At 39.6% G+C, this 14,864-nt stretch overlaps 2 protein-coding genes across 3 annotated transcripts; one reads left to right on the top strand and one right to left on the bottom strand.

Annotated features, from left to right (window-relative positions):
- The first annotated feature begins 2,047 nt into the window (after positions 1-2,047).
- On the top strand, positions 2,048-11,479 carry psen2 (presenilin 2). Of its 2 annotated transcripts, none has more exons than XM_088610215.1 (11): positions 2,048-2,193; positions 4,814-4,977; positions 5,118-5,323; positions 5,904-6,045; positions 6,648-6,715; positions 7,169-7,389; positions 7,969-8,067; positions 8,436-8,504; positions 9,211-9,330; positions 9,720-9,838; positions 10,604-11,479. In XM_088610215.1, the coding sequence occupies exons 1-11, from the start codon at positions 2,124-2,126 to the stop codon at positions 10,757-10,759; spliced, it is 1,434 nt and encodes a 477-aa protein (XP_088466341.1). In that variant the 5' UTR covers positions 2,048-2,123; the 3' UTR covers positions 10,760-11,479. The 2 variants fall into 2 exon arrangements, with proteins under 2 accessions (XP_088466341.1, XP_088466342.1); XM_088610216.1 differs by having other exon boundaries at positions 2,128-2,278.
- A 389-nt stretch (positions 11,480-11,868) lies between these two features.
- dpy30 (dpy-30 histone methyltransferase complex regulatory subunit) lies at positions 11,869-14,494 on the bottom strand. The gene is made up of 5 exons (XM_088610218.1): positions 14,354-14,494; positions 13,357-13,397; positions 13,199-13,246; positions 12,969-13,111; positions 11,869-12,345 (listed from the first exon to the last, which is right to left on the bottom strand). The coding sequence occupies exons 1-5, from the start codon at positions 14,361-14,363 to the stop codon at positions 12,273-12,275; spliced, it is 315 nt and encodes a 104-aa protein (XP_088466344.1). The 5' UTR covers positions 14,364-14,494; the 3' UTR covers positions 11,869-12,272.
- Between the last annotated feature and the right edge of the window lie 370 nt (positions 14,495-14,864).

Below are 14,864 nucleotides of genomic sequence, written 5' to 3'. Positions count from 1 at the left end.
GCGTCAGCTGTAGGGGTTTTGGTTGGCGGAACGGCTGGGAGTGGGCGTGTCCAGGTTTGCACGGCAGGGATAGCGAACAGCCCGCTTGGCGATTGGTTCGTTCTGTCACTATGGTCAAAGGGAAGATCGCAGGGAGAAAGGTTAAGAAAGTGACGTCAGCGCATACAAATCCCCACACTTCACAGTTTTTTTTTAGAGAATGGAAAGACGGAATAATAATGAAGTACTCGTCACGATCAAGTCGTTTCCGTATCAAGAGAATGGAATATTAAACCGAAGCAGGAAAAAAAAAACATTAAAAAAGAACCCTCTTGTATTTAAATAATTATTTTGCACTCCAGCAAGGGAGTATCTATATGTTCAGTATTTTTTTTAAAAGTGTTTAACAAGAAGTAAATATAGAGGGATGCAGAAGCTTTGCATACAAATCCTATGTACGGTGCTATATGGAGAAAATTATTGGGGGCCACTCTGTTCTCGAGAATAGGCCATCCTGACCTCAATCAGTGCTCTCCTCCCATCTGACTGGCAAAGGACAAACAGCTTGCTACACTAACCCTACTTTGTCAAAACTTCTGTATATGTAAGCCTAAATGTCTAAAACAACATATCTACTTTTTTTTGTCTCTAGAACAGGGATGTCTATCCCTGGTCATGGAGAGCCCCAGTCCAGCAGGGTTTACAGATAGCCTTCATATAATCAATTACAGCCTGGAACAGATTAAATACGATCAATTAAACAGGATATGTGCTCAATTATGCAATGTATCAATCATTTGGAACAGAAATCACTTGTTCCTTTGGAGCCTATGCAGGCTGACGCAGCGACCAACTTGAATTAAAAGATAACCTAGTTCTATTTCACATGAATCTAGTAGTCCAGTCGTCTATATCACCATCCAGATGGAAGGAGCTCAGATTAACTGTGCAAGGAGTGGTCATGACAGTAAGTGATTATTTTGGCATTCTATTGCAGGTACAGAAGCCATGTATCAGCCTAGATACATGTTATTTTCTGTAAACACCACTGAAACGAGACTGCTCGAACACTCACCCTCACTCTGAACAACCATTTTGTGGAAACAGGTATATGCATAAAATTTGAATTTGGGATGATACAGGTGTGATCTTAACAGATAAGAGTAAAATCAACAAATTAGAAGCTGGGTGTAGCACAGCAGAGTGCAAACCTACTGAGAAAATTGTACTTTTCAGAAGGCACCCAATGTAGAAAGTCTCTGGTATCAAATGACCAGCGCCCATCTGTGGTTTTCTGAGACTGCTGAGTCACTACTCAAATTCAAGCTGACCCGAGAGGGTCTCACTCTCAGTTTGTTTCATGTTCTAATAATCTCTGTGTCACCTACACAATGCAACAACAATATAGACATTAAATTACTATTTATTATTATATAGTACTGTCCAGGGACAAAAGCCCCAAAACTCCTACATTCTGACAGCGTACATTGAATATCATTTCGAAAAAGAAAACTTTTCTATGGGGGTTTTCATCTTCACTGTGTTAGACAGGGAAACTGTACCGTGAGAAACTCATGTTAATGAGTTTGTAATTGCAGGTCTTTAGGTGACATATTTCATTATGCAGTCTAATAACGGTTCTGCTGCTGATTAACTCCAAATGGCGTAGTCCGAGGAAATGAGCTTGATCTGCCTTAAGACCATTATAATTCTCCTCGAGTCCTTTAAATAGGATATTTGTGCTTCACTTGGCAAAAATCTTTCTTCAGAATCCCATGTCGCTCCTATTTGCTTCAGTGCAACTTCTTGTGCGTGTACCCATACCGTTTAGTTGTTAAACAGAATCTACCCGAGAGCGATTTGTGTGAATTTGCTTTCTGATGCCCATTACACATAACATTTGCGTTTCGTACAGTCTAACAACTTCATATTTTCTAACACGGTAAATAAAAAAGCACCGATCTAGTCGTGTGTGGTAGTCTATATTTTAGCACTCGCTGAGTAAGTACAACATTTACATTGTTCCTAAAACAGGGAGGACACTAGTTCTAAACTCTATGAACTGTACTCTATATATACTTTTGTTCTGGGTGGAAACCTTAAAACGACGCTTGTTGTCCAAATCCCTCGGGCACAGAGATCAGATGACATGCCTGTCGTCACATGATCGGCCTCTCCGCTCAGCTGCTGATGTTTATTTCCTCGTTCTACGAAGTAAGTCGAGCTACTGACCCTGAGTGCAGCACAAATAGTGAAGTTGTCTTTTCCTTTATTGATGCCGAATCTGCGAAAAAGAGAGGTAGTTCAATGCTTTTGTGAATACCCTCAATTTTGTGCGACGTTTAGTGGACATCCTGTGGTAATGTAACTGGCGTAATCTAATGGTCATTTAGATTGTTTGTGTGTTGTGAAGTAGGAAGCTTGTTGCTTTTGAAATGGGCAAAGAAAGAGGTGTTTGTGGGTTAAACATAAAAACAATCTTCTTGACAGCTTAAAAATGTTTTCCAGCTAGCGGTTATGTGTTACTTGTTTTAATACGCTGATTAAAAGTTTCCTATGATTGAACGGGAATGATATCGTTATGTTAAGCTTCACGCTTATTTTTCCTTTTCAAACCTTTTATCAGTGCCGAGTTTTATACATGTACTTTTAGCATGGCGAACACACAAATCGAGAGTAGACCGACGTAAGTTTCGCATTTTCGTGTTACGAAAAAAAAAATCACGACTTGTTGCTTTTTAGTTAGAAATGGCTGTCAGAAAATAACTGTCTGAAAGGTATCATGAAATTTCCCGAGCATTGTCCTGATAAGAGACGCCCACTCTCTTTCTAATTGGACGGCTGGAAACCAACTCTTACTTTATTGGTTAAAGTCAGCTGTAATATTGGCATGTGATTGGCTATCTTGTGACAAGCACCCTCCCCTTTTCCTTAAAAGGACATTGTGACAAAGTGGAGTCCGACTTCTGTGGGTGACAAGTAGGTTATATGTACAACGATCAAAAGAGAAATGAGAAGGAACATTGAAAACTGTAAAACAAAATTGGATTGCTACATTATTGATTTAAGTATATTGTTTTGCTGTTCTCTCTCTACTAGACGATGTTTCCAGCAGGAAAAAACAAGGAAAATGTATGCATTATTTACTAAACACAGCAGAAAGTTTCTTATGTTGAAAATGCTCCTCATTTACTCTATTTCTGTCAAACAAAAAGAACTAAAAACAGTAGATGAGTGTTATATTAAGTTGAATAACATCAACATCATGCCTTACAGAGAAACATCAGAAAGTGTAGGTATGAGAGACAGTGTCTTTATTTCTGTAAAGAAGCCCCCTTGCTTGAATTTCACAAACCAATCCAGCCCCAGTGTCCCAGTGTCCCTCAGGTCCTGGCTGGACACAGCTACTACACTGTCTGCTCCCGATGGCTTCAGGCAGCTCTAGTCAACAGTAACAGGCAGGCAGGCTTTGAGGTCAAGAATATAACATACTGTAGCTCACAAATGAGATGAAGCCTTTTGACTTATCTAGCCTGTTTGGGAGTCAGTAGTTAGATGATCCAAAGATCTCAGCTGTTTCCTGAAAATGTTCCTTGTATCGGTTTTAATAACTTGGCTGGGAAACGTGTTCCGTATTCCCACAGCCCTTTGGGTAAAAAAAGTAGCTTCTGTCTTGGGCTCAGCCACAGGGTCGCAGGAGGTCATCCTCATTTTGGACCACCTTTCTGCCAAGGACCTCAGCACTTCTCCCCCTCTTTCGCTTTTGAGCTCTAAAAGCTTCCCCTTCATTCTCACCTGGACTCAGTACATGATTTCAAGTAAGAGATGGGGTCCCTCCCAGCAGGGGGCAAGCTTTGGTGGGACCTTCCTGTAGTGGTGGCAAAATGTCCAGACCTGCTGCTCAGGTGTAAAGATCCACCCTTGTGAAGACAGATTGTGACACCCACACAGTGCAGAGTTCAGCATCCTCAGGACGGTGCTGGAAGCCTTTAAGGACCCACTGCTAATGAGCTAAGTGGCCCACTGAGCCCCATTTCTCTGCCACACATCATGCTGATGATTCCTGTGGTGCTGTCTGGTAGGTTAGCATTAGTAATGGTAGCTGCCAGTCTCAGCCATTGAGGTGAGTATAGTGAGCTGACACAGTGAACAGAGCAATGGAGTGTACTGGTGCGCTGGTCACTGTGCAGATATAGCTGATCCTCCAGACCCTCCAGTCATGACAGACCGCCTGAGAGACCAGGAAGCTAATGTTTCAAGCCTGGTCACCGTGGAGATTCTCTTTATCCCAGAGCAGGAAGTCATCACCAGCATCAGCACGGCTGCCACTGTAGGGTCTAAGGCACCTCTTACGCCATCTAGAACAGGTCACGGCTCACACAGCCTGGCCAGCACCCGGGTCTCAGTGTCCCACAGGTCTGGCCTGAGTTTGCAACTGCTGGCGTACCTTTGCAGTGACAGTGGCAAGACATGAAAAATAACCAGAGGAAAACATGATTTCCTACCCCACTATGATCCTTAATCCAAACAGTTTTCACAATTAGTTTTATTATGTTGTATCATATGAGAGGTAATGCAAGATGAGAGTGTTATAGTTTCAGTAAAAACATAAAACAAAATAGTATGCGTAGTTTCCTAAGAAAACAGCTGATGTTCTATTTTTCTTTTAGATTGGGTGTGTTTTCAGTCCGTTTGTTGGCCTCAAGATTCAGTGTCTCTGGGACGTTCTGTTAAAAAAAAAAAGTTTTTCCATAGCCTTGTACTCCACCCGTTGCACAAATAATTGAATTAAATTGCCCCTTTGTCGTCTGACTTGCTCTTTTTGTCTGTCAAGGTTGGGATTTTAGCCTCCTGAAGATTCCCTTAATGAATACCTCAGACAGCGAAGAAGAGTTTTGCAATGAGAGGACAGCCTTGGTGCCAGCTGAGAGCCCAACAGTCCTGTCGTATGCTAGTGACGTAGGCCTGCCCATTTCCTCAGATACAGAAGCCATAAGGGTAGGTACTGTTCAGCCACTCGAGTGTCTATTCCAAGATTTCAAACTGGAGACATGTGTCCTTCTGTGCTGATTCAGTCCCTGCAGGTTTGACTCTGTCTAGCTGATCTGCTGTGAACTGTTCCCTTTACCCCCCTGCAGCGCCGCCCGGCTGCCGGCTCAAGTGAGAGACAGGATGGGAGACACGTGGATCGGGACTCTGCTTTGGAGAGTGAGGACGAGGAGCTCACTCTCAAATATGGGGCCAAGCACGTCATCATGCTGTTTGTCCCCGTCACCCTCTGTATGGTCGTTGTCGTAGCGACAATCAAATCGGTCAGCTTCTATACAGAGAAGAATGGTCAGCTGTAAGTAATCCCCTTCTCTCTGTTCAGTTAAGGGACCCCTGGAGTTTACCTGAAAATCTGGGATGTGGTATGGAGTGACACTGGTTAAATATCGGCACTGTATGTCTTGACTGGTGGCTCAGTAATACAGTGAGTTCAGTATAAGGATCAATGTTTATTAGAATGTGATTGATTTGCTTTGCCTTAGTACTGTGCCCAGTGATACCTGAGAGGTTCTTTGCTTTGTTTTCATAGGGTCTGGTGTTATATGCCTTCTTCTCCTTTTTCTCCTTCTTAGATTTGAAATTGAGTTTTTCTAATTGGACTTGTCAAATTAATCGAAAGCTTTGAGATTTGAGATTCATGTGCTAGCAAGCGAATTTAATTCACCCACAATTTATGTGCTTGCTGTAAAGAGAATTTGAAATTATTTTACTTAAATATAATTTTTCAGTTTCTAGCATATTAGGAGTAGTTGGACAATGTTAAAAAAAATGCAGACTAATTATTCTATTGTTTAGGTAAGAAATGGACCTCTTAATAAGAATAAAAATCAGGTCATTAAATAAAAAATGTTTTTTGTTGTTGTTGTTGTTTGCAGGATTTATACGCCCTTTACAGAAGACACTTCTTCGGTGGGGCAGAGGCTGCTGAATTCAGTCTTAAATACTCTAATTATGATCAGTGTCATTGTCATAATGACTATCTTTCTTGTTATCCTTTACAAGTACCGCTGTTACAAGGTGAGAGTCGATCCAGTCTCTGACTGCCACTGTGAAAATATTCTTCCATTGCTTATAATGTAATTATAAATACATTTATAATTATAGTTATTCAGAAATGAGGAACTGGATTTACATGACAAACAGAAAATATACTCTTCTTCAGCCTGTTTTCTCACATTAAATTAAAATAATTTTAAGAGTATTTTTTCCAAATTCTCATGAAGTGCATGTAATATGTGTGTTTTGAGACTGGGATCCAATCCCATCTGCAAAAAGGCACCCCTGGTTTTACGTTACACCTAAAACCTCACATATCTTAGAAACACAGCACACTTTGAATAATGGCACTGGCTATTTTATCACATTTCATTCTTCGGGACTGTTTTCGGATAGCACAGACCGCAGGGCCTCTGTAAAACTCTGGAGTGACGGCCGAGAACTAATCTTTACTGTTGACTCCGGCCCATTCAGTCAGCACCACCATGCAGAAGGGAGTGTTATTCAGACCTAGGTGGCATGTCTTAAACTTGCAAAGGGTAATAAACATGTAAACGTACCATTTATGTATTTTTAATTCCATGGTCAACCTGTCACCTCTGTGATTGCTATTTTTATTGCAGTTCATCCATGGCTGGCTCATTCTTTCTTCCCTAATGTTACTTTTCTGGTTCAGCTTTATGTACCTGGGGTAAGTTCTTCCTCAGATGTGTAGTCAGTGTGGTAAGGTGTCTAGCATGTACATAGTATTGTAGTATACAGTATGTACATAGTATATATGGTATATACTGTAGTGGCATGTTCAAGCAGTATTTTGAAATGGACATTTTTTTTAAAAAAGCCCTGAGTATGCAGCAAGTGATCTTTAAAACAAGGTGAAACAAAGACATCAAGAATGGGACACACATCCATTTTACAAAAACCTGTCGATTTTGAATCCAGAGTTGTGAAAGCGAGTGGCAAAATAAATAGTGGTTATAGGGCCAGGACTCATAACATGAAATATGGATAAATAAGTACCCATACTCAAAATCTGACAGTGGTGCAAGAGAGACCTCAGAGCCTGGTTGGGCTTTAGGACCTTTGATGTCTACATGATACAAACCATAGTGAGTGGAATGTTTCTTTTTTCTTGCCTTTGCAGGGAGGTGTTTAAGACCTACAATGTGGCGATGGACTATCTTACCTTGGTTCTTGTCATCTGGAATTTTGGGGCGGTGGGGATGGTGTGTATCCATTGGAAGGGGCCACTGCATCTCCAGCAGGCATACCTCATCATGATCAGTGCCCTGATGGCATTGGTCTTTATCAAGTACCTGCCTGAGTGGTCAGCCTGGGTCATACTGGGAGCCATCTCTGTTTATGGTAGGACATGACCCGTGCCCTTTTACACACTGTGTTGTTGAAATCTCCCTCCAGTTAAGTTCCTTCCTCAGAGCTCAGGTCCAGATATCGTTGAGTCGAATGTGAGCCCTGCTGCTAGACAGCTGTGACTAGGACTTCCCACATGGGCGGCCACAGTTGTCGGGAATGCAGCTGAGATTAGGTCACGGGACAAGCTGGCCAGGGTCTTCTTGACTTCTGTGACCTGTCCCCTGCCAGCAGACCTGCAGGAACATCAGTGAGTCATGGGGTACTCCTCCACTCAGATGCTAGGTTTCCTGTAAGGCACCTCAGCCTGCAACCTGTTGAAGATGAATGGCTCTGGCAGGCGGGCCGGTCAGAGAAGTGGTTCAACAGATCCTCATCCTGCCCTTGCAGTACAGGAGTCACAGCTGCAAGCCAATATAAAGAGCTTAATGCCTCTCTTCATGTCTTAGGAAAGTGAACACCAGAAATGTTTACTCTTATGTTGACATCTATGTCTTATTATAGACTTGAGGTATGTCTGATAAACTACTGTTCAAAACTCTTTCTAGATCTACTAATCTTGTTTCCTTCCAGATCTGATAGCAGTGCTGTGTCCAAAGGGTCCTTTGAGAATGCTGGTGGAAACAGCCCAGGAACGGAATGAGCCCATTTTCCCAGCGCTGATATACTCTTGTAAGTGCAGGCAAAGAGCATGTGTAGAGAGTACGAAATCTAAATACACCTTGATTTTAGGGACCAACAGTCCTAGTCTGGTACCTATGCATGTAAATTGATGTCAGTGATAATGCAGAATTAATGCAGTAAGTGATGGGGTTTAGTAGTAGAATAAAATGGATATAATTCTGTAATGTCATAACTTTGATTAATTTCACTATCCTCACGGAGCATGTGAGTCTCCAGAGTAAGCAAGCTTCCAGAGACACATTTTTACTAAATGTGGACAGCAACAAAGGCAGAAAGAGATCCCTGTGCATCAGCCAATAATTCAGGAATGCATGTTTACATACCAGGCCTGTGTTATTGTATCTTCTTCCCTCTAGCTGCCATGATGTGGATGGTTGGAATGGCAAAGCCTTCCACAGCAACGCAGTCTGGGAATCAGGATTCAGGTCTGTGTGTATCTTTCGTTTCCATGCATGTGTTATGGATACCTTAGGTGTGATTCAAGAGGAATGAAAGTGCTCGAGTTCCAGTTACTATGATCTTACTGCAAGTGAATTTGGCCTTGAACAGATTAAATCAGGTTAGATATTTGATTCACAGGGACAGCCTTGAATGGTAGTTTTAGAGACTCTGCCCTTAAATGTCTTGGTGATGGATACCATCGTCAAAACGGGGATATTTTGTGGACATTTATAGATGATCCCAGAGCTTTTGAGGAGCATAATCTTTTATTTTACATTTTCAGACAAATTCTCTGACGAAATGGTACCAAGTATTTTGACCCCATGTGAAAACCCAGTGGCAGTGAAAGTTTTTATAAACTTTCCGAAGTTTTGTAAAACTACTAGGTGACTAAAAAACATTAGATGTTAAACTTTTCAGGTTATAAATAATGGTAGATTTGAAGACAAAAAAAGCAAATATTATTTCACTAGATGAAATATTATGACTGATATATTCAATACTCCCTTTCACACAGTAATGTGTTTCTAATTCATAAGCGTTTAAAACAAATCATGAAGTGCGCTGACATTTTCTTTGATAAATCATCTTTGTTAGTTCAAAGGTATGAATAAATATGGAGGCTCCTGTGTTACTCATGTTCTTAGTCTACAACATTTTAAAAAGATATATTTCTGTTACTGCTGTCAGATGAAGAAACAAACCAGAATGACCACCACAACACTAATGAAAATTGTGAAGTACCCCCACCTCAGGTGATCAGGGACCAGGGCAGATCTCCCCCTGCAGAGGACGAACATGAAGAGGAAAGTGAGTGAAAATCACTGGTGTCTTTTACGTCTGGCCATGTAGCACCCCTGCCAGCGTGCTCTTGTCTCACTTCTCATTTTGTGGGCTGGGACAGCCAGGTTAGAAAACTGGTCACCAGAGTCGTACCATATACAATAACAGGTCCATAACAGATTTTGCGAGAACTTCTCCAGCTATTAAAATGCCGTTGCTACTGCTGTGAAGACAAGTGTTGACGTGGAAATGTTTGCTACCAAGCTATTGTGTGACTGAAACCATTTGCTTCCCCTTAATGCCAGAATATTGCCGAATCTGCACATGACAGCAGAAGAGAAAGAGCTAAGTATTGTGGAGGGTTTTTTTTTTTGCAGCACATCCATATTTATTGACGAGTTCCTCTTCCGTTACAGGGGGTGTGAAACTGGGTTTGGGGGATTTCATATTCTACAGTGTACTGGTGGGGAAAGCTGCGGCTACGGCTAGTGGGGACTGGAACACCACACTGGCCTGCTTTGTGGCCATTCTAATAGTAAGTCTTATTCCCACATTCACTTTCATTTCCCATGAACTAATGGCAAAACTCTTTGAAACCCTGAATTCCTTTTTCTTAACTTATTGTTCTTTTATGCATTATGCTAATGCATTGCTTATAAAAAAAATCAAATAAAAGCACTTGTTCTCATAAAAAAAATAGCCCTTTAACCCACTGTGAGAGAGGAAGGGAACAGTGAATCCACTGTCTTATGAAGGAGTAATGTGGTAGAACATTTTTCAGCCTGCACTCTTGTCTTTTCTTTGAGCCAGTTTAAGGGCAGTGGCGCAAATATGTGATATATGGATTTTAAAGCCTTTAAGGCTGACCTTTTTTCAAGCTTCAGCCTGGTCTTTAAGATCAGGTCAATTTAATCTGCAGCAGGTCCGCAGAACCAAACTACTATGGGTGACTGTGCCTTATGCGTCTCTGTTCCTCACTTGTGGAACAGCCTCACTGATCATCTCAGACCAGCAGTTCACAACTGAGACCTTTCAACTGCGAACCTTATAAGATCTTCAAACCCTTCTCTACCAGCATGCCTACCAAATTCCAGGACTATACTGTAAATTAATTCCCCACTCTCTTCTGTCTTAACAAAGTTCCTAGACTTCTCTTTTTCAGTTCTTCTTTTATAGAATGCAGAGTGAGATTGTAATGACTCCAATGAAATGTGCTTTAGAATTTAAATGTATTATATGGTATGTGAGCTGCCGAGAGGTACACAGATTCTCACTGATGTCTCAATCTTGTCTCTCACAGGGCCTGTGCCTCACACTTCTCTTGCTGGCTATCTTTAAGAAGGCTCTGCCAGCTCTGCCTATCTCCATCACCTTTGGACTTATCTTCTATTTCTCCACTGACAACCTTGTCCGACCTTTCATGGATAAGCTGGCTGCTCATCAGTTCTATATTTAGCTCTGTGTACAAGATATTTACAGATGGGGATGCCCACTCGATTAAACTGATGTTGTTTAGTTTCTACAATGTGCCACTAGAGGTTTAATGCAGATATGTAAAAAAAACAATGAAGTACTATTTTATGTTTTTTTTTAGTAATGTACATTACTGGTGTAATGACAGCTTGAAGAGACTGACACCCAAATTAATGAAACCAATACTCATTGGTGCAGTTGTTTTATAAATTTTAAATCATAACTTGTTTTTTTTTTTAATTGTGATGATTTAAGGAATGTTGATTAACATGTTGAATTCAGAATATTCTTTAGAAATGAGTTTAAATGTATGGCTGGACTGGTTTGTATTTGTGCAATACTTCTATTTAAAGATTTTAAACGAAGTAATTCAAAGGACCATATTTCTATTTTAAATGCAGACAAAACAAAAATATTAATTTAACACTGGAACAAAAGCACTAAAAATCATGGTGCTAAACATGTTTAATATTCATTTATAGCAAAAGTTGTGGTTATATGCATTTGTTAAATGGTGTGAATGTATCAAAAATTGTCTTTATATTGAAAAACGTATATTTTATAGAATGTAACAAAAGTGAAATTTTATTTTGTATCCGTTTTAAATGATTAGAAAATTGTCCAAAATGTGACTTTATCATCGTGTACCATTTTCAATGTGTTCTATAATAAACTGTTTATACCTTACTTTAACAGATATAAAGTGTAAAATAGTTTTGATTTTAGTAGAAAAAGTGTGCCTCAGCCTCAGAAAGTGAAAATTCTATAATATAGCACTTCTCATGGGCAGTTTTCTCTTTACTCAACTCCAGTGCTATATAAAACAGTTTATGTACAGTGATGTACTACAGCATTAGGTAAACACAAAACAAGGAAACAGATCTTACTTTCCTATCCTAATAGTGATCACCACATTCTTCAAACCCAAGCAGAGTACAAGCAAAATATACCATAAATTGTCTATCATAGGAGAAATAAACCAAAAAAAAAACACAACATGCGTGCCTACTAAATATGTAATCTATTTTTCTCCTCAGACTTAAAACAATGTTGGATCATAAATCACTGTAAAACATTTACATAAACCACAGATGGTTTTAACCTTTTATTAGTCAAATATTGCTTCATTACGATCAAACAGGTAAAGTAGCATTTAGCATTTACACATGCAGTTTTTCAAGTTGTATAAAAGCATGTATGCATTTTCCTGCGGTCTTCAATACTTGCTCCATTCATCAAGATTGACATTACACCTTGAGGCATTGCAGTATATGAACATTTCAACCATTTTCGTTCCATCAAATAAAACAGTCATCATAATGCAGTAATACCAGGTAGAACAATATCCGCATAAACTACAATTCTGCAATGAAATACCATTTTTTATCCAGCAATTATATTGTTAACAGATAAAGATTTAAAAAAACATTAAAAAGTCTGTAAATGCTAAGTAATGTGAAGATGGAGATGGTGATTCTCAGCTGCCTGCCCAGGAGTCAATTCCGATCTTCAAATTGCGATTTGTTCTTAAGAAGATATGCTGCTAAAAACTCAATGGGATTTGGAGGTCTGAAAAAAAGTACACCAATATACAGAGATCACAATTACTCTTGATTAACATTAGGCACTTCAGAACATTCTAATGGGATTCTGTAAATTAAATTGCCGAGCACAACTTCCAGAGATAAATGCTCATAGCATTAAGTATTCTAATCAGAAAGACAAAAGGATTCATTTTATTGTGAGTTTTGATTCAACATTACAATCTTGATGAAAGGCACCTGTATGGTATTTGTTTTAGTAAGCAAACTTAGTAACATTTTGAAGTGCAATTACTCATTTCAAAAATTATAAATTAAAACTTTAAGCTAAAAGAAAATAATTCACAGTACCAGCACATTGGTGATCGGGGGATTATGGGATAAGTATTATATTTTATTTTAAACAAAGTAAATAGTGATATAGAACATTTTGTCATTTGCAGGCTTAGATTTATAATTAACATAAAGGATATTATAGACTACACCATAATATCAGCCTGCTATTCTACAGTTTAGCACACTTTTTAAAACTATTGCAACCTTTCAATACTCGTCTGCATCCAAATTACAGGAATGACATGCAAAGCCTGTCCAAATCCTCATTAAAAGCATGCAATATGACATTTCTTAGATCTAATTAGATCTTTTTACCTCTCTTTGGCCAGCACAGAAAGGCCCTGTAGAAGAATAGGTACAACAGTCTGGTCCAGATACGCTCGTGTTGGAAGTGACTGTAGATCTACCTTCTGCTTTGAAACCTTTTCTGCACTGGATTTCTCATTTTCCACTATCCTCTGAAGGACAAAGGGGGAAATGTGCATATTAAACAGCCTATGATATATGTTAAAAAAGTGATGTTATAGAAGTATCATATCCTGTACCTGTACATTTTCTGTGAGACCATAATCTGCATGTGGATTTTCTGCAACCTTAAGTAAAAAGGCAAAACAGTTAGTGACAAAAAATCCAATCACCAGTTACCTATTAGTGTTATTCTAAAACTGCAGTGATGTAAGCAGAAGTAATTATCTTAACTTACAGGTGTGTGACCTTCCAGGGTTTGCTCTGCGTCAGTGTGATCTAGAAGAAAGAAAATTCTTAAGACTGTTGAAAGAACACTTTTGGACTTATTTACAACAAGAAACAAAGTGGGAACATTTCAACTTATTAAATGGAATGAACCATTACGTCAAATACATCTGACAATAATCCCATTGACAACTTTCACGGCATTAATTTCATGCATCTAAGTATCAGTCAAAAGAACAGCATACCTGACGTAAAGATCAAAACGTCATTACACCAAGGGTGTAACAAAAAAATACTTGATATTAAGAAAAATTAAGATGCAAATTAGATTTCAGCACTATTCGTAACAAAAACAAGCACCCTATAACACGCAACAAGGCGTTTAAAACTTTACAAAAAATCCGAGCTAACAAACGCGTTTTAGATGACACCTCTGCTCAATACCACCACGTTAGACAAGGGCCCAGTTCGACGTAATTCTAGGTAACGTTCTCTCTTTTCTTGAAATGTCAATTTAATGCCCTTTTAGGTTTTTTCCCTATCACTGGTTCATGTCTTTGGGTGGATATGTGGCCCTTTTTCAGAAACAGCGTGCGTTGTGTGGTAATGAGTGCGTGCGGCCAGGATACTCATTGTGCTAAGTCATGAGACAAACTCTTCAATTTCCTTGTTTCGACCACCTAAAGCCAGACTCCTGCTCGATGCCTGCCACCGTATACCATGTAAATGGCCAAAATACCCGATCATCAACGCTACATCATTCCTATCTACAACACAAGACCGTAGACTTTTCATTTACAAACCCGCAACTCTCTTTGCTTGACAACAGAGGCCCCAGTGTCAAAACAGAAACGGCCTCCTACGAATGTGAAAACCACCCCTTAATAAACTTCAGCGGTACTACGTCAATTTAACTACATGCACATTGCCGAGAAATGCTCGAGTGTGGACATTTTAATTCAAAATTCAAGAAAAACAGTGCCTAAAATCCTCAATCATCAACTCACCGTCCGCCATGTTTGTTGTCGGTTTCTACGCGCCTGCACGCAAATCCGCCAACCAATCAGCGCTAAGTTGATCTAAATGTTCTCACCAATTAGCGAGCCGCTTCGATCTTTTAATTCGGTGATTGGATACTGTCAGCGCAGACTTCAAATTGGTTCATCCGATTGGCTGCAGGTCCTGAAAGCTGTTTCTTATTCGATGGGGATGACAGATCGACACTGAAGCGGTTATGCGCGGACTCACTGCCCTGGAATAAAAATAAATCAACCTTCATTAATAACGATGTTCACAGGGATTCCGTAATCTGTGAAATGGTGCATAAATCAATAATTCCATTGTGGCAGATATTTTTATACATGTTTTAAATAATTCGTTCAAAAAGCGGAAATAGTTCAAGCGAATCTTACAATACCTAATGGCCTAATTTATAGCACCGCAGTTTATTAAACAGTATAGTGTAGTGATAAAGGTGCAACGATATAGTGTGGATCACGTTTTCTAAGTGATTTTTTG

Source organism: Lepisosteus platostomus, chromosome 17, assembly GCF_059453375.1.
Source record: "Lepisosteus platostomus isolate fLepPlt1 chromosome 17, fLepPlt1.hap1, whole genome shotgun sequence".
NCBI lineage: Eukaryota > Metazoa > Chordata > Actinopteri > Semionotiformes > Lepisosteidae > Lepisosteus > Lepisosteus platostomus.
The sequence above is the reverse complement of the archived record's forward strand: the minus strand, read 5'-3'. Positions and strand labels throughout refer to the sequence as shown.

Bases quoted from the DNA above. Each gene is read 5' to 3' on its own strand.
- dpy30 (XM_088610218.1), bottom strand. The intron at 13,247-13,356 runs GTAAGTTAAGAT...TTTTTACTTAAG, and splicing joins CCCTGGAAGGTCACACACCT to GTTGCAGAAAATCCACATGC. The intron at 12,346-12,968 runs GTAAAAAGATCT...ACTTTTTTTCAG, and splicing joins TCTGTGCTGGCCAAAGAGAG to ACCTCCAAATCCCATTGAGT.
- psen2 (XM_088610216.1), top strand. From the start codon at position 2,143: ATGATCGGCCTCTCCGCTCAGCTGCTGATGTTTATTTCCTCGTTCTAC. The intron at 2,279-4,813 runs GTAGTTCAATGC...TTGTCTGTCAAG, and splicing joins CGAATCTGCGAAAAAGAGAG to GTTGGGATTTTAGCCTCCTG. The intron at 8,505-9,210 runs GTCTGTGTGTAT...TACTGCTGTCAG, and splicing joins GTCTGGGAATCAGGATTCAG to ATGAAGAAACAAACCAGAAT.